At 34.8% G+C, this 19,054-nt stretch overlaps 1 protein-coding gene across 2 annotated transcripts in view; it reads right to left on the bottom strand.

Annotated features, from left to right (window-relative positions):
- SNX13 (sorting nexin 13) overlaps positions 1–19,054 on the bottom strand; it is a 67,949-nt gene that overhangs the window by 16,531 nt on the left and 32,364 nt on the right. For both annotated transcript variants that reach the window (XM_032686323.1, XM_032686316.1), the window contains exons 6-17: positions 16,724–16,845; positions 16,483–16,584; positions 15,727–15,815; positions 15,236–15,319; positions 12,691–12,829; positions 12,098–12,186; positions 11,373–11,472; positions 9,619–9,812; positions 8,036–8,140; positions 6,443–6,575; positions 5,662–5,699; positions 1,186–1,255 (exon numbers count right to left, since the gene is read on the bottom strand). In XM_032686323.1, coding sequence (XP_032542214.1) covers positions 1,186–1,255; positions 5,662–5,699; positions 6,443–6,575; positions 8,036–8,140; positions 9,619–9,812; positions 11,373–11,472; positions 12,098–12,186; positions 12,691–12,829; positions 15,236–15,319; positions 15,727–15,815; positions 16,483–16,584; positions 16,724–16,845 — 1,265 coding nt within the window. The remainder of the gene's footprint in view (positions 1–1,185; positions 1,256–5,661; positions 5,700–6,442; positions 6,576–8,035; positions 8,141–9,618; positions 9,813–11,372; positions 11,473–12,097; positions 12,187–12,690; positions 12,830–15,235; positions 15,320–15,726; positions 15,816–16,482; positions 16,585–16,723; positions 16,846–19,054) is intronic.

Raw genomic sequence — 19,054 nt, 5'->3', positions numbered from 1 at the left:
AAGACAGTGTGAGTCCTGAAACACGTGGAGGTAAATCCTGTTTGTATACAGCCCACAAGCACAGTAAAGGATAATAATTGGCAGAGGAAAAGAGCCTGCTCACAGATGCAAGATGCACCTACTGCCAAACATGAGGTGAAGAAGATTATACCCAGTTTAATACTATCTTACAATACAAACCTGTACATATTCCCTGTTTCAACTGAACCATTATGGATACACACAGTCAAGCTGATAGTTATCAATACATGCTGTCATTAAGACTATCAATTTTACCATTCATCTGGTTTTAAGTTTACCTCTTTTTCTTAGGTCAAAACATAGAAACTTCAAAGTTTAACTCCAAAAAAGGTATCACATACCATTGTAACAAAAAAGCAAAATGTGATTCTTAACTTTCACATTATTTTCCTCTTTCTCTAAGGACTACAAAGACACAGTGACACTTAGATTGCACAGTGTTCTCACACTGGATTGGAAAAACAGTTTAATTAAAATGTTGAGTAGCTGAATTCTCTGAATTCTGAATTATAGTTCATGTGTCCACTATATAAATACACATATTTAAAAGCCTATTGCATAGTAAAAATCTACCCAAAAAAGTATATGAAGCTCAATTTAATTTAATTCACAATTTAATTACCCAATCTCATTTAACTAGAATATTTGCAAATATTATCTGAGATTTTTTTAAAAGATACCTAAAAATGCCACCAACTATAAAGACTGAAGTAATTTTCTTAAATTAAGCTCTGCCAATAAGGAAACACAATAATTAGGGGGAAAATATTATAGTAAGGGAAGTAAACAGTCAAGAATTATAATTGCATGACTAGAAAGAGATGGCTTCCAGAATTTCTTTAAGTAATTGCTAAAATAAATACTACTCAATATTAAGTTTAATGAATGATTCTCCAGAGACAGAAGTAGTAATAATAATACTAGTACCATAAACAAAAAAATTTAAATCAATTTTTAAGTACAAATATACTATCTAGGTCTACCACCTACAGCACAAATACTGTAAAGATTTCCCTTACAAGGACTTAATGGAAAATATGAATTCAAATGTTTTATGAGGTCAAAAAAAATAAGAGGATTAGGATTTCAAGGGCCTGTAATATTAAAAAACTCAAAATAAATGGTGGAAAACGAGTAAGCAGGCATCATAACAGATTCACTTACCAGTATCTGAGATGTATGCATGGAGCTGAACTGTCTCATCAGAAGGGACATTTGAAAGGTCATCTAAGGACTGCAGGGTGGGGGAGAAAGGGAAGAAGGAAAAAACCGGCAAAACCAATTAGATCTGAGATGTGTTTAATTTGAGATGTGTTTGATTAGTCTACTTAATTTTCAAACTTTCAGTTCACTACTCTAATAGAATAGATTAATGCACTGTAACAATGCAAGTAAGTGTTTGTACTGCCTGGTTACCAAAGCCTTTATTTTACAGAGTGTAAGGCCCTTCATTTCCCTTATCATTTTCACACATGAGTTTTGTGATCACTCATATTTGATCAAACATATTTGCCACTTTAGTTTGATATCTCAACTCTAATGGAAGTATGGCTACAGATAGTCTTTTACTGAGCATTAAGCAAAAAATCCAAAAAACGTCCCAAACAACCGGGGAGATAACAGACCTTTTGGTTTTATTTTTATACCATTCTGTTTTCTTCCAAATGATTTAAAACACTACATAAAAGTTACAGTACAGTAGAACTTGAATAGGTTCTCTGCTGTATGTAAAAAATCCAGCAAACATTCTTCTCAGGAATGTTTTCTGTTGTAAAAAATGAACAGCTACATTCTCAGTTGGCTAATGCCCCATTTCCATATTCAGTAATTGCTGGGATCAAAAAAAGCCCAATGGGTCTTTTAGAGAAGGTTTGCTATTATATAAAATTATTATATCTGGCTACTAAGATTTTACATAATAAAGCTCTTCAAGTTTGTTGAATGGGTCACTACACGTGTGATCTTAATCTTAATTACCAGTTGGAGCTGCTTATGTAGAATACACAGACACTGAGATCCCAGCTGCTTTATATATTTTACCCTCAAATTCTAAAATTCTCCAAAGAAACATATTCAGAAAGAATACAGCTATCTGCTATCTTTTATCATTTAACCAAGCCAGTTTAACAGTGACTTGCCACAAAAAGTTACCTACAATGGGAATTACAGGGTAGCAATGCCATGCCTATGTCAAACTAAAACCTCAACCTACATCAATCCAGTTTCCAAAACTCCTGTTTCCTTAAACATAAAACAATCTATGCAATTACAGTTAAAAGTTAGGTTTGACTTGAAAACATAAATTATTTAAAGACTCTGCTCCTACCCCTTCTACATCTGCATCTTTATCAACTCCACAATATCCCAACACAATAACTCCACTCCTTCCTCCTCTAGGTCTCTGCAGGGAATGGCTCTTCTCTGCCTCAACCATCTCAATCAGCTTCTGCCTAAGCCCTCACTATGGAAGGCGAGGTATGTAACATTTCTGTCATAAAGTCTACATACTGAATTTAATTAAAACTAAAAGGGTCTGAACACAGAAACTACGTTTTAATATATATTGCAGTAAAGAGTCTCCTGGGTATCATTCACCTTGTAGACTTACACTACTGAAGTCCCAGACTGAGTAAAGGTAGAAGAAAAAAAAGCTTATTTGGGAAATCTGTTTTGCCACTGCATGCTACTGTGCTAAAAGTTTATGACTGTTGAATGGTAGAACAGATGAATTCGTGCAAAACTACTCTGATAGCAGACATCATCTTACCTAAAGAATTCCCAAATCTATAAGTTACTGGATACTGGAGAATATTCTGGTAAAATATCACCATAAGTGGCCTGTTCCTTTAATCTTTACCCTTGCTTTTGGCTATTGTTGGACATAGGACTAGAGCTTCTCCAACCTAGTCCATTCTCAAGTGAGTCACCCTTGGACAGCAATGATGCTGTAAGGCGAGGTGCACTATACTGCAGTGTTCAAATTTAGGAGCAGAGCATCACCTGAGACTGGTAAACAGCAAGCATCTGTGGAAATTTGGATAAGTGTTTGACATTCTGAAAGCTCTAGGATTTGATAAACAGTAAGATGGAAAGGATGCTATAAAAGAAGTCAAGTAACAGTCAACTGCTCAAATATTTTCTATGCTACAAAATACCAACATTAAGGTAGTGTTATATTTTTTTAAAAAGCATCATTACTTCTTGTTTTCCTGCTTCTCCTTATTGTCACTCAAGTTCAGTTTTCTTTGTGATAACTGAACAGGGTTCAAGCTGACATATGGTAATGAGTGCCAGAAGTTCAACCCAGCCATTTCTGCTCTTCAAGGTCTTTGAGAGGTAACACCTGTGTAACTCCTTCTGTTTACTTAATGCAAAAACAATATGTAAAGCTCCCATTATGGATCCATTTAGAGGAAATCTGCAAGAGTCTATAAATATTACAATGGTTACATACCCTCAAAATGTGCCCTACTGGTTTAATACAGTAGACTAATGTGCCAAACTAAGAGGCAGAAATTAAGATATCTTTGTAAAATAACTTTTCCTCAAAATTGTTTTAAGCCTCTCTTCCAAATTCTTCCAGTGAAAGTATAAACTGCAAGTGAGGTATTTTATAATAGAAACTTTAGGAAACACTTGACTGCTGTGGCAAGGCCCTATACAGCAACAATTAATACAAGCAAATGAAAAGGTTGAAACCTGAACAGATAACACAACACACAGACATTTAATATGATCTAATATCTTTGCCATTAGGTATATTCACAGGAACACAAGTTAATTAAAACCCCAAAAATATCACATCACAACTCAATCTTATTTAATACTTTGTCATTAGCTACAAGTACAGAAATTCCCTGACCTTTGAAGTAACCTCTCCGAGGTCTATTTTTCTTCATGTAACAGACTAACACAAGGGAGCTAAACTATGTGTACAGAAATTTACTCTTGACATGGAATTCAGCCAGGAAAAACTAATCTACCACTATTCAAGCACCTGTAAAAGCACTGAAGACCCTGAACAATATAGACTACAGAAAAGCAAAAGTAGTTCTGCATAAATAGAAATTTATTATGCATTGCTGCTAGAATGTTCTTCACTCTTAATAAAAATAATAGACGTAGTATTCTATAAATACCCTTTTCACAACAGAAACAAAAATCAAGACTTGGAAGCGTTCCATGCAAATACCTATTTGTATTGCAAGAGTGCTTGATAAAGGCTTTAAGACTTTCTAGCCTAGCTGAGAAAGTCCTATGAAACTAAGCAGCAGATAACTACTAGCTAGATAAGCCACCACAATGACAAATCCCTATTGATAAAATATAACTCTGATAGATCAGAACATAATTAGAAAAAGTACCTAAGAGATATTTGAAAGATCTTTTTAAGAGTACAATCAATTAAAAGACTCTCTTGTGAAATGTTACCAGAACTGTATGCAAATTTATAAAAAATATGGCCAAATTAAGTTTTCTTCTGCATCTACCAGGAGTTTGCATAAATTGTATCAGCTATTATTGTACCAGCTAATGAACTCCCCTTTTTTTTTGCATTTCAAAACATAAACAAGAGGAAAATAGTAGGAAAAAAACCCCCAGTTTAAATTAAAACAAACAAACAAATCAAAATAACAAAGACCCCAAAGAACACAAAAAACTAAACCCCGCAAAGAAATAAACTCCACACGGAAACACATTTACATTAATGTTAAGTGTATTCCTTTAAAAAATACACTCTTATTCCTCTGCATGTAAGCATGATCTAATCAATGCAGTGGAACTCCAAAGGAGCTACAGCATTTTCCAAGAATGAACTATAAGAGTCTATGAATCACATAAACCAGGAAATTGCATGCAGATTGTAAATCTTTATGTAAATTTTTATAAAACTAAAGGGTTTGGAAACATACTCTCATATGCTTAATTGAACCTTGGCTTAATTGAACCTTATGGCTCAGCTACACATAGTCTGAAGAAACAACTGAGAGGAAGGATAGGATATACATAAATTTTTTTTATGATTTTTCTTTTTAAATAACTGTATAAGATTTTTGGTTTTGGTACATTCAAAGAAAAAGTTCTGACCAACAGACACAGTCAAGAATCACTTAAAAAAATACCAAAAGTTGAACTTGAAATTGGTCAGATTAGAAAACAAAGATACATTTTCAGAATAAACTCCGGATACTTTCATGTTTCCAAATCAGGTCCTAATGGAAAAACAAACAAAAAAAAAACAACACACCACCCTACAAAAATCTAATTAAATGGCTCATTTAACAGTGTATTTGAATTTAATCCTTTGAGATTTCTGTTTCAAAGGATTTGTTTTCACCTAACTTCAAATTTATCTCTATTTAAGAAAACCAAACAGGGATAAGAAAGTATGCTTTGCATAGATTAACTGTTTCCGTGAGAAACACCGCAAAATTTCATTAAACATCATAAAGTAAAAAAAGGGACAGTTTTATCTTACAGAGGAATTAAGAACTTGTGTCTTTCAATTTGATTCAAGAACTTTTTCAGAAATTAAACTGCAGTGAAGTAAAACCTCTAATGTACATAAGTTAAACTATTTTATAGCATTTTCTGTGCTGTTGACGAGAAAAAAAAAGTTCAAAAAATTCAAGTACTTACCAGATTTATGCTGCTAGTAGGAGACCCATTAAAAGATTCTGGGAGCAATGAGGAAGAGAAAAGGAAAAAACAGGTTAGAAGCTTTTTCCCTGTTGTAGGGTCACACACAAATAAAAATGCATGGACAAAACATTATAGAAAATCAAGGAAAACTGTGGTACTGGGTAAAATGTTGCACCCAACATACAAGTGTTTCAAGTTTCCAATAAAGATACCTACAGAAATGCAAGATTATAAAGGTACAGATACTAAATAAATACTCCAGGTAACATTTTTTTAAGTTTGTATCTCCAAATGACATTGCTTCATTAAGGAGTGAGTTTCATAGTTAAAACAATTTCCATTGGATTTGTACTTCAGTTACAAGAACAATGATTTTATTTTCTTTAAAAAGCCACATCTCCTACACACTTTCAATTTCTATTTCCAGAGGAAGAGTATAGTTATATATTAAAACAACCCAACATATTGAAAAGTCCGAAATATTTTGTAATAAAAAAATAGAATGGAAGAGTTGCATATTTAGTTTAGTGACACACTTGTTACCAAGACCTGACAAAACTTTACATGAGATTAATAAACTTACTACAGAGAAAACTCTATCTGAGTCCCAAAACAATTTACGCAAAAAAGCACAAGGAGGAAACATTAATTTAAATATCAGAGACACCACAGGAACAACTTAATTTCTTAAAATCGGTGTGGATAATTTTCTTGTTTTCATTTTAAAGCAGAGAAAAGAACAGTCCCAGGGAATAGCCCTGACAGATATAGAGCTCACCTCCTTCACCATCATCTGATCCTCTGAAACTAGGATCCTTCAGCATATCCAGCTCAGCCAACATACGCACATACAACACATTCTGTTTGAACGAGGGGTAGAACCTTTCATCTCGCAGCATCAACTCGTACACCTTATTGAAACAAAAATGCCACCTTCAGAAACACTTGTAACATTTTTTAATTAATCGGACTGCTTTTCATAAATTCTACTTGAACAACATGTATCTGTGCATATGTGTCTCTGACTTACTCGTAACGGAGAAGTTATGAGAGCTAATTGTGCCAGAAGTATGAGACTCTCAGAAAATATCTCTCTAGTGAGACATGCACACATTGGAAGCGAAGTAGCACAATAGCTGTAAATGCTTCCATCCTCTCCTCTTAACCCTTCTAGTTGCACCATAAACATATTTGGTCTTTATCCATTTCATAACAGGTTATCTCTGAGTCCTTCTTTGTTGATAAACTATAAAGGTAGACCTGCAAACACCCAGGGCAAGAGGGGAGAAGAGGGAACGGATGGGCAGGAAAACACCATATGCTACCTTCCTGACAACTGCCAGTTTTAGTCAATAGGGTACTACCCCACTCAAAAAGATTTAATAACACCACTTCATAAAATGTATACTACATAGCCTATGTAGTATATAAAAATATACACAAACACATGTATCTATACATAGCAGAAATTATTTCATAATGTTTGGATACTCATGTCAAGCCTAGAATATTTTAATTATGATTTTTTTTTCATGGAACACTGTTCAACTACTATCACCTGGTAAGAATGAAAAAAAAAAAATCATGCAGGTCTGAGGAAGTTCATTTCTTTTGTAACACCAGAAATTTATGCTCTTCAGCATAAATTGTCCTTGTAGCCTACTTTGAACAATACAGATTTCACAAGGTGCTTCCATTAGTCTTACATGTGGGCCTCAAGTACAACAGTGTGATTCTAAGTTCTACAGCTCAAATCACTAATTTTTAGTATGAATGAGAACACTAAATCAATGACCTAAAGTAAAAACCTCTCAGACTGGGTATGGAAGTAACTGTGAGAATATTAAGCACTCACTTTTCCTTTTTAAATACATATATTAGACTTGAGTGATAAAATCTATGTATGCAAGTCGTAAAAATACTGTTTTTTCTTCAGCACTTGCTGCTTCTGACTCCTACACTGGGCAGGTTTGCAGAAACAGACCAGTCAAATTAACTTCTGGAAAGAGATATAGAATTTAATATGGGACCACCACATCAACCTTTGAAAAACAGAGCTGAAACTGAACTAAAACTGTACCTCTTAGTTATTCTACATGTGGCATGTTTCTTAAATTGGTGCATAAACACAAATAAAAATGCCATAATTCTAAATTGTGCTTCATAATTAATTTCATACTCTTTCTGTCTATTGCTTTGAAAACCATGGGCTAAGTACAAGTTGACAGTTTAGAGCATGATTTTTACAGAATAGAAAAATGCTAACACAGGTTTTAGATATTTGAGTTCCTTCTTTTTCAGTATCTGTAAAGATGTCTAATACTCTATACCATTAACAGTTCTTACGAAATACAGGATGAATAGAGTATACCTTTCTCTGAATGTCATCAAAGATTTCAGGTGTTGGATCCTCATGGTTCAGTGTTTCTGCAAGTTTTGCTACTAAGTTGTCATCAATATTAACTCTCGGAGATGCCTGTCATAGAGATCTAAATCAACTTTTGCAGCATAAAAATAAGAAAGTTCTATTTTCACCAAAAAAAACCCCAATCCAATGCTGCAATTCTTTAAAGTTAATGAAATTTCTTCTGGATGAATATCTCTATTAACTCTGTAGAACATACAACAGGAGTCAGATCCCATTCTCCCCCCCAAATTAACTTAAGAGTGTGTATCTAAACTTAGAAGTCTCAAGATTAAACACTAAGAATTGCCTCAAAAACAATTTATGCATACTATTTTGAAGCAGTATCTAAACCAGATTTACTAAGACTTAAAAACAGATTTTATTTATTTATGAATAGAAAGATCTAGATTCAGAAATCAAGAACAAGCCAGTAAGAAAGTAAATGGATGAAGCCCTGAAAAGTCTGAGGAAAGGCTAACAGTTTTTCAACTCTGCCAATTTCCGGAGAGGTTACTGTAAACATAGTAACTTTTTATGCAGACTCTATCAAAGCTACGAGCATGCTAGTACCAAGCATCATCTATGAGATTCCCAGACATTCCTTGGTATGAGATTTCAAACCACTGCCCATCAAGAATTCTTTTAAATGGGCCCAAATTCACACACTTTCCCCATTTTCTGTAACAGAGACAGAGAGCCAGCACTGAACCAGACTCAGCACAGCTTACTAGATAGCATAGTTGAGAGGCTGAGTTTATCAGCTTGGAATAGATCTAGTGTTAGGTGGCTTCTGACTTCAAACTGGTGAGCAGTCAGCTCAAGAGCAAGTTCTGCACAGACCACCATGATGATAGACTACTGAAGTGAAAAAATAAAGTAAAAGAAATTATGTGGAAAGAGAATGCTACTAGATATTTGAGGGATAATTTCTTGAGGAAGCTTTTGAGTGAGAAGTGGTTTTTTGCACACACAAATTTAGAACAAAGATGCTTTGTTAACACTAGTGGTTCCTTTCACAGAAGAATACATTATTGCCTATTGGAAGATATCCAAGGGTGATATTTGAGCAATTTACACAGACAATTGTAGAGAGGCACAGGAAGTTATTTCATTTGAAAACCCAATCTTAATCCAAGTTTAGACAAATACTGGGCTCCAAGGGGACAGGGAAGGTTGGAGGGCAAAGTTAAAGGAAGGGAAAGGGCAGCATATGAAAAGAGACAGTATTTTTTACTCTGTCTTCACATTGTCTCTAGTTTGCCTATTCTAGAAAGTCAGCTTCTGAGGAACACATTCAGAGCATTTGACAGGATAGTCAGTGGCAGTATGAGCCTTTTAAATGGAGAAGGAGAAAAGAAAAAAGAGGACGGCATTTTCTTACTGCTTGACATAAGGAGAGAGAGAGAAGATACACAATACCTCACATGTAATTCGTAAACAACTTGTGCTATATCACAACCATTTCATATTAACTTAGCTGTAACTATCAAAGAAGTATCTGTACAAAGAATAAATGCCAAACAATGCAAAAAATAAGTTATTCCTACCTTTTCTGATAAATATTGCTCATAAACTCCAAATGCAGCTGCCCTTAATAGACCCTTGGTCTGATTAGTCTGATGTTTTCCATCTTTCTGCCGGCTTTGAAGTACCTCCAGCTGTTGCTGTGCCGTAACCCTGTATCCTTCCACTGTCATCCAGAAAAACAGATGTGCTTGGCCACCAGTCTGCTGCATGTAATCTACAGAAAAGAGACACCACACAACCGTAGTTACTGTTGTGTATCTTAGAATAAAAATTCTCTATGACATTAACTACACATGGAACTCCAGGATCTGGTTATACATCTGGAATACTTGTCATACAGAGTCAATAAAAAAAGTAATATATACAGATTGGTGATAACCAGTAAACAAAACTGAGAGCAAAGTCTAGGAACTAAGCACTGAATCCTCAAATGCACATGTAAAAAGTGAATCCATCATTACTGTGTATATTAACAGGCTTGTACAGCACGATACAAAGAGGAAGTTCAAACTGGAATTCTAACAAATTAGGTTCACAGAATAGGCTGGAAAAGACCTACTCTATTGTTCAAGACCATCAACCTACCACTGCCAAGTCCACCCCTAAACTGTGACCCTAAGCCATGCCACTAAGATTGCAAAAGTGATTGTTTTCACAATCACTAATAAGTGAAGATCTACATGTTTTTAAAATACCTCCAGAGATGGTGATCCACCACCTCCATGGGTAGCACTGTTCCAGTGCTTGACAGCCCTTTTGGTGAAGAAATGTTTTCTAATATCCAATCTAAACCTCCCCTGGCACAAATGGAGGCCATTTCCTCTCGTCCTGTCACTTGTTCCTTGGAAGAAGAGACCAACACTACCTCACTACACTCTCCTTTCAGGAAGTTGAAGAGATAAGGTCTCCCCCGAGTCTCCTTTTTTTCAGAGCTAAACAATTCCAGCTCCCTCAGCTGCTCCTCATAAGACTTGTGCTCTAGATCCCTCACCAGCTCAGTTGCCCTTCTCTGAACACACTACAGTACCTCAATGTCTCTGTTGTAGTGACAGCTCCAAAACTGAACACAGGATTCAAGGTGTGGCCTCACCAGTGCCAAGCACAGGTCACTGCCCAGGTCCTGTTGGCCACACTATTGCTGATACAGGCCAGGATGCCATTGGCCTTCTTGGCCACCTGGGCACACTGTTGGCTCATGTTCAGCAGCTGTTGACCAGCATTCCCAGGTCCTTTTCCGCTGGGCAGCTTTCCAGCCATTTTTCCCCCAGCCCGTAGCACTATGTGGGGTTGCTGTGACCCAAGTGCAGGACTTAGCACTTAGTCTTGTTGAACCTCATACAATTGGCCTTGGCCCATTGATCCAGCCTGTCCTGATCCCTCTGCAGAGACTTCCTACCCTTCAGCAGATCAACACTCCCAGCCAACTCGGTGTCATCTTCAAACTGACTGAGGGTGTTCATTTCATGATCATTTTGCCCAAGACAGTCTCCAACTATCACATCATCCACAAGTCCTCTGCTCGCAAACAACAGGTTCTGATTGGCACCTTTCTAGGTTGGCTGCCTCACCAACTGTGCCAAGGAGTTATCTTCCACACACTTCTCAGACTTCCTGGACTGTTTCCTCTCTGTTGTAATGTATTTCCATCTACTGCATTAAAAGGATTATCACCACAAACATGGATATTCTTATTAATGACATTTAGCAATTCCAAGCATACAGTCCTGTGAGTTAGCATACTCTTCATAAATAGAACAGATAAATTAACGCTTACCCATAAAAAATTGTAGTGCAACATTGTCTACCAGAATATGGTCCAGAGGGACTGTGCAAAGTTTTCCAAAGTTTGCTGCCAGTTTCACAGTATCTATTTCCTGTAAGACACAGTTCATTATGTTCATAGGCTTGATTTGTTTAATTAGCTTTTAAAACTCTACTTACCACAAAGCAAACGCGATTAAAAAAAAAAATTACAGATAATAAAGTAGCCTTTCAATGATTAGCTATTTTCACAATCACTAATAAGTGAAGATCTAGATTATAAAGTCACGTTCTCATAACTATTTGTCTACAACACAGGCTATAGTTATTCTGCTACATCAGAAGTTCTCTGTTAACACTACTGTTCTTGTAATACTATACAGGTCAATTTAACCAACAGTGACACCAGCAGAAAATTATTTTACAAGAAGAATTAATTTCAGCATTTGATGGACTCCAGATTACCACAATTTTCTTCTGTCAATATGACATTTCTTGATACTACAGTAATGCTTCTGGGTCCAGTTGTAGAATCCTTTATCATTTTAGCAGTCAATATGTGCAATATTACATTATCTTGGAGCCACATCTAGGTCCAATTAAGAGAGTCAAGAAACTAAGTGAAGTCAAACATATCAACTCTGTCAGCCTTAAATTACAGAACAAGCAAACAGAACAACTAGTCAGTCATTTGCAACTTCACTCTTTCGGAACTAAAAAAAAATTTAGAACACTTACTTTTCCTGACTGCAACCTCTGAATTCTTGAATCACATACTTTTATAACATATAATAAACTGTTTATTTGATTTTTTATAGTGTTGATATCTGAAAGCAAAAACAAAGAGGATTAAGCAATGCAGGTGAGTAAATAAACACTTGTTCTGAAATACTCTAAAAACATCATTCAAAAACTGACAATTCACATCACCTTCAAAGAGAAGGTTTTTTTCAGTTTAAATACCTTATTGATGGAAGTGAACAAAAAATACTTTTCTCTTCCCTTTTTCAGATTAACAGGTAACTGACTACCCACTGATACCTAAAACATTACTGAAATTCAGAACCACCAGTCAAGCAGTTTCGATTTAATAGAAATGCACTTACCTAACCAAATAGCCTATATTTAAAACAAACAATCAAACACACCAATCAACGAAACACTTATGAAAATTTAAGTTTTAACACTTTATCTGTAATTTATTTATTTTTAAAATAAAATATTTTATACTACACTGCATCAGAGCTTTTATTTTCTAAATTTTTGGAATATTGTTCAGAGCTCATGCTGGTAAATGCATTTCATATTTCACAAAACAATGTAGCACTAACCATCTCCCGCTGTATCTAGAGATCGAAGATATTGCAGTTCTTCACTTGCTTTATCTTTCACTGCTTCCAACTCTCCTATATTATCACTTAATTTAATAATATTCATAAAGGCCTCATAGTTACAGTTGGAATCACGAATCTGAAACAAAGTGTTATACTATGAGTTATGCAAAACATCTAAAAGTACACAAAATGATTTTTCATTAAGTGAATTACTTTGATACAGCACTGCAAAGTGGTATTTTGAAAGCTCTTTGATGCTTCTAAACATTCCTTTTGATACTGAAATTTTACGTTGACTAAGAAGGAAAAAGCATGCATAGTCAAAACCTATTTCACACCATCACTTTCTCTTTTCAAGAAGTAAAACACAGACACATGGAAAGTCCATCAACCTACTTAATGAAGATCTTCTCCAAAACCCAATCAATCTTATTCTGCTATTACCTATCTCCTTAGCTAAGTAGGCAGAAAGTGGTGAGACCACTGCAAAGGTTCAGCTTTACCAAGGTCTCCTGCAAGTGTACAGGCTCCCAACATTACGGTTTGTTAAGATATAGAATTACAAAGAGAATTAAAACATTCTATAATATAATCATAACCTACAGAGGTATGGGGAAAAAAAAAGAAAATAACTGAATTAATATCTTCTCTGGATCCCTAATTCAGATAGCCTTGCAAATACTACTAAGCTATTTCAATACATACTATTTTACCACTATTGGCATAGAGTGAACCTGCTCTAGGGACTCAAAGGAATCTGTGTTAGTGAAGTAAGCCTGCTGTGCTGCCAAGATCACTGGAAACTGTGTTGTGAATGCAGCACGGAGACCAGGGGAAGACTGGCAGCTTTACAGCATGTGCATGCAGGTGTGGAGGGTCAAGTTCTAATGTTGTCTTTATTATCTGAAGCCCAAAAAAGTCACTTTACCCACATCTCTTATAAATGCTCACTTTGACATGGAAATGTAATACTTGGTCTGTACCACAGAAGTGCATTGATATAAGTTGTATGAAGCAGAGAGAATGAAGACCGGATACCATTGATCAAAGTTAATGGAAAAATCTCCATAGAAATCTGGTTTTAGAAGTAATAGTACAAGCAGTACTTGAACTTCAAACATTTTGTAAAAATGTGAATTTCACAGTGAAGAGAAAAGTTGGGATTAACTTCTAATTTTATATTGAAGTTTTGTATTTTATTGCAAGAGAATTAATATCAAACCTTGGTATGCCTAGAAACCTGGAATTAAGCTTCTCTTTTTCAAAAACTGATTTTTTTATTCAAATCTGATTTTATGTCAAAGGTTCCAAAAGGAACCAGGATTTATTTCAGTCATCTCTACTTCTGACCTTAATTTCTGCAACAATCTTCATTTCATAAGACTTGTATTAAATTTTTGAAAGCATTTATTTTTCCTTATCTTTCCCCCAGCACATTTACTTCCTCATCTCAAAAAGCAATTTTGAAAATTAATATTTGGGACATGGCCATGGTAATAGAAATCTTTATAAAAAACTCATAATTCTATCTCTGGATGCAGCCAGGGGCAGTGCTCAGTAAATAAAGAACAAGGACAAGTTACAAATAAAGAACATGTAAAGGAGGAAAGAGGAATCAAAAATTGAAAAGTCTGGTCCACATGAGCAATTTTTTTTCTTACTAAAGCTATGTTTCTGTAGCATAGCAGTGTGTAAATTTTTACATGAAATGGAGGAGGCTGGAGTGAAGGAACATTGTACACATATACTTGATTTCATTCCATAATTCCATAAATAAGAACTTAGAAATGAAAGAGTGTTTTCAGCATAGTATTTGAATGTATACTGTAAGACTAAAATACATGAATAAAAATAAAGAGAACTTGGGGAAAGAAAAATTAAATTTGATTCATAAACTCTAAGGGATAATAAACTATAAGAGCAACTTTTAACTTGCTTTGCAAAAAATCAGTAATGTTAACTAAAGCATGAATATTCTCTTTATGTTAATTTTACTATATAATACTATTTTTAAAAGTTTGTGGGCTTTTTTGCAAGTGCACTAGGGAGTTAAAGGCTTTATTTCTTCCCATTCAGTTATATTATTAAGGGTTACCACAAATAGTGCTAAAACAATTGCCCTGAAATTCCTTAGCAGAAAACAAAAAATAAATCTTACTACTTTTCATTCTTGAGGCCTCTTAAGCTTTAAAGGACAAACTGAAAACACAACCAAGGGAAAACTTCCACAGTTACTGCTGTATTTCCTAAACAGCCAAGCAAAACAGTCAGTGGAGTCAACTTTACACTTTGTCATACATTTGTCCTAAGTCAGACAACTTTTGACAAGCAATCACAACGAAGAGTGCAGAAATATAGAGTGTGAGTGTTTGTGTGAGTGTATAAAATTTAATATAGCAGGCATAAGTTCACTATCTGCCAATATATCCATTGGTAACTTTTATACCAGACATCTCTCTGCCATGATTGAAGGGAATACAGGTAAAACTTCATATGAAAATATTTTGGAAATAGCATTAATTTTAAACATTTTAAATCTTACCATCCATATGACATACTGATTAATATAATCAGGATCACTGAGCTGGTTTATTAATGGAAGAAGAATTCCTCGGGAGAGGATTTCCTGAAAAACAAAAGACAATAAATCATTTCATACATTTATTCATAATGCTAATATATCTGCAACAATTTAAAAATCACTGTGTAGAAACTAAATAAAAACTGTAATTACAGAAAATATTTAATAGGTACTAGCACATTCTCTTCTAGTTAGCATTACAAAATGTTAATACCTCAAGAAAAGCAACATCCATTTTATTATGCTTTTCTAATGTTGCTAGAGCTAAAACAACCTTCAAAAACATTTCACATAAACTGCTCTCTGCTACTAAATACTTATCAAGGCTCTACTGCAGTTAAAATACCTTAATATTAAATTAGATCAATTTTAGAAAATAAGAGTAGCAAATTAGATCTAAAATTTTTTGAGATTAAACCAAAGAATTGGGATGGGTTTGAATCTGTATTTACCCTGACAAAGTATCGCATGATCTTGTTCTGGAAGTCTCCAGGAGGTAGCAATATATACAGTAAAACCTCACACAGATCCCTTAGGAATCCTAGAGAGGGAGAACAATAATTTTATATCATTTCACATCTTACCTGATGTTATAAAATCCTATAGATAAATCCTTAATTTTAATTTCAAAGATACAATCATATATATCTTACAGTCCAAGCATCACAGTAGCACCTTTCAGATGGAATATAAGCAGCACTGATGTTAACCTAATTGAGAGAGATCTACCTAAAAACCAAGACAACAAAAGCTGAATTCCAAGATTAAAAAAAAAAAAAAACAAAACCAAAAAACAAACCCTAATATATTTTCCTTACTTTATATTTACAGAGGATTTTTCCCCCTCCTTCAACACTTTCCCTAAAAGGATTAACTGTTTTTTTTTTAATGAAGACTACAGAGTAGTGATAAGGAAGGTACATCTAACAAAAAGCAGTAAGAACCTACAAAACCATACCCTGCCTCCCAGAAAACACGTTTCTATCTTAAAATTATTCCAGTGAAAGGAGGAAGACTTACATATCTACAGGTTTCATTGTAATTATAGAAATAGTATGTACAAATTAGAGTAAATATATGTGTATAGTAGATAATCTCACTGCGAAAGTCACATGCTAAGATTTTAATATATTTCATATGGCAACTGTTAGTCTTTTAATTTAGTCTCCCATATTAAAATATTAACTCAGAAGATAATATTAAGAGACCTTCTTCATCTTTGGGAGAAGTGCAGACTAGATCACGACAGACTTCTTTTTCCATTTCAACTTCAACCTCAAAGAATGTATCTACAAGTTCCTCAGCTTGATCTATAAAAACGAAAATAAAAAAAAAAACACATACTTTTGTAAAGATTAGAAACTTGAAAGCAAATTTCAATCATAAAATATTTCACACATGTAAGATACTGGCCTACTCAGACTCAAATCAAAAAATATTTTACGTTACCTTTCATCTGATCACCTTTCTCTGCTATCCTTTGCTGAGCTTTTCTGAAAACTCGAAGATGAGTGCCAAAGTCATCGACAAGTCGTGTCGTGAAATAAGGCTGCCAATCTGTTTCCTTTGACCTGTTAGACAAGGACATCCAAGAAAATGAATTAATTTATCCTGAACAGAAAGAACAATAATAAATTTCTACTTTTTTTTCCTCCCTGCCAAGAACATTGATAGTAAACATGGTAAAGTAAAGAAATAAATCAGTCTTGTAATTGCCTATTCACTGAAAACAAACCAAATATTTTAAACTACCACTCTTGCACCACATTAATATTTATGCATTAAGTATTTGGGATAGTGTTCTGATTCATGACATTGCCAAATATCTGTGAGAAATCCTGATATAAACAGTTTACAACCTAGAATTAAAATAATCTCCAGGTCTTTTTCAGCCATACTTTCTACCATTTTGGAAGGCACCTAAACAAAATAATTTTCTTCTGAATTTGCAGTATATGCACAAGTGAGAAAACACACATTTCACTTGAAACTAAAAGTAATCTAATATTATCAACTATTGATTCCACAGCTCATATGAGGTAATTAACATGCCCTCCAACAATGCCCATAGGTTTACAACAGAATACAGTCACTATTATATTTGCATAAAACTATTTCCTCATTAGTATGAAAAAGATAAGAGATATTCTTATGATGTCTGCGCCTTACTAGTCAAACACAAAATGTGTTTGTGCATTATAAGTTTAATGAAGCTTGATGTTAGTGATGGTCCTTCCCTGAACTAAGCATTCTACTACCTGAACTCTCTCAGACACCTACTTTGTTATAGTAGAATCCTTCTACAAGACTTCCTTTTTTGTGTTTGCTCCCTCGCCTTCTCTTTTTTCCCCCTCTCGAAAGGAATAAGGAACTCTGGAAGAAAGGGAAGTCTACTGCAAAATCTAGACGGGGATAAGAAGCAGAGCTGTCCCAAAGGACAGTCGATAATCCTGCTCCACAAACCGCACAGCGATCAAACCGCACAACACCACAAGGTGGCAGCCTTATACCAGGCTCCCAAGTGTGCGGTTCTCATGGAAAAAAAAATTCCCCTCGTATTCATTCTCTCCAGAAGCTCGCAGGGCTATATGAAATTAGTGGCGATGGTGCTAATCTAAACTGTTTCAGCTCTATCCAGCTACAGGCGTTATAAATACACTACATCATCTTCTCTGTAGAAGAACTGCTGCAGCCCTGTGAAACTGATTTGCTTTGTGCAGCAGAACAAAACCGTGCAGGAGCAGTGCCTGTTTTTGAAGAGCTATAGTGCTGTAGGAAAGAAAAATAAATCTGTTATAACTTGACCTGCTTTGACACAAACTCAGTGGCTGATACTGTGCAATGAAGTAACTTCGCCCAACACACAAAAGCACTGAAGCTGGGTAGCCAGGTCCATTTCATGTAACCCTAGGTTTGGTTGCTGTAACATATAGTTTATTTAGCATAGTTTTCACTATTTTCAACACTGTTTCCTAGGATTTCCATTATTCCACAATCAGTAAGATTATATTATAATGAATTTTTCTTCATATTAAACCTAGATCTACATCTTCGACCTACATTTTCAAGTCAACAGAGAGAGGGGTAGCACACCTTAAAATTGCTAAAAAGTTAATTATATTTAGGTGACCCACAGCCTCTTCTGAAGAGAAAACAATCAGCCCAATTGGATGAATACTTGAAATAAAAACTTAACAAAGAAGTAGGTGGATTTAAAGGTATGTGATACCTGGGCTGAGAAATCAGCCATACTAAAGAAGGTAAATAATTTCCCAGATAAATTGCTTAATCAAGTAGCAGGAAGTCAGGAAACAGCAGAAAAAACATGGAGAAATTAATAAACTATCCATTTGTTCTGAATCAACCCTGTTATAAAAAATAATTTACATAGGTGACATACCATTTCATTCCCCAGACTACTATTCATTTAAAAATACCCATTGTTCTTACATATTGAAAAGCAATACCACTTCTAAAAGTTATCTGAGCTGATACACAAGTTGAATCCAAGACTTTCAGATTGACTTACCTTGGGAGTGGCCCTACTCTTAAATGAAACAGACCTGAGTACAAAGAGGTGATGATTCACAAACTCAAAAAAAAAAAAGGCTATTCAGTAATTTTAGACATTAATCTGAATTTGGAAATGGCCATTTTGCAAAAGACCATGACTACAAACATCATCATCTCCATTATTTCCTTAAGGGATCAGCAAAAGATTGTCGTTCTGAGATTACAGTCTTTAAATTTTACACATTCTTTCTGTGAAATGTACTGAAC

Source organism: Chiroxiphia lanceolata, chromosome 1, assembly GCF_009829145.1.
Source record: "Chiroxiphia lanceolata isolate bChiLan1 chromosome 1, bChiLan1.pri, whole genome shotgun sequence".
Taxonomy (NCBI): Eukaryota; Metazoa; Chordata; class Aves; order Passeriformes; family Pipridae; genus Chiroxiphia; species Chiroxiphia lanceolata.
This window is presented reverse-complemented; position numbering and strand designations above follow the sequence as displayed.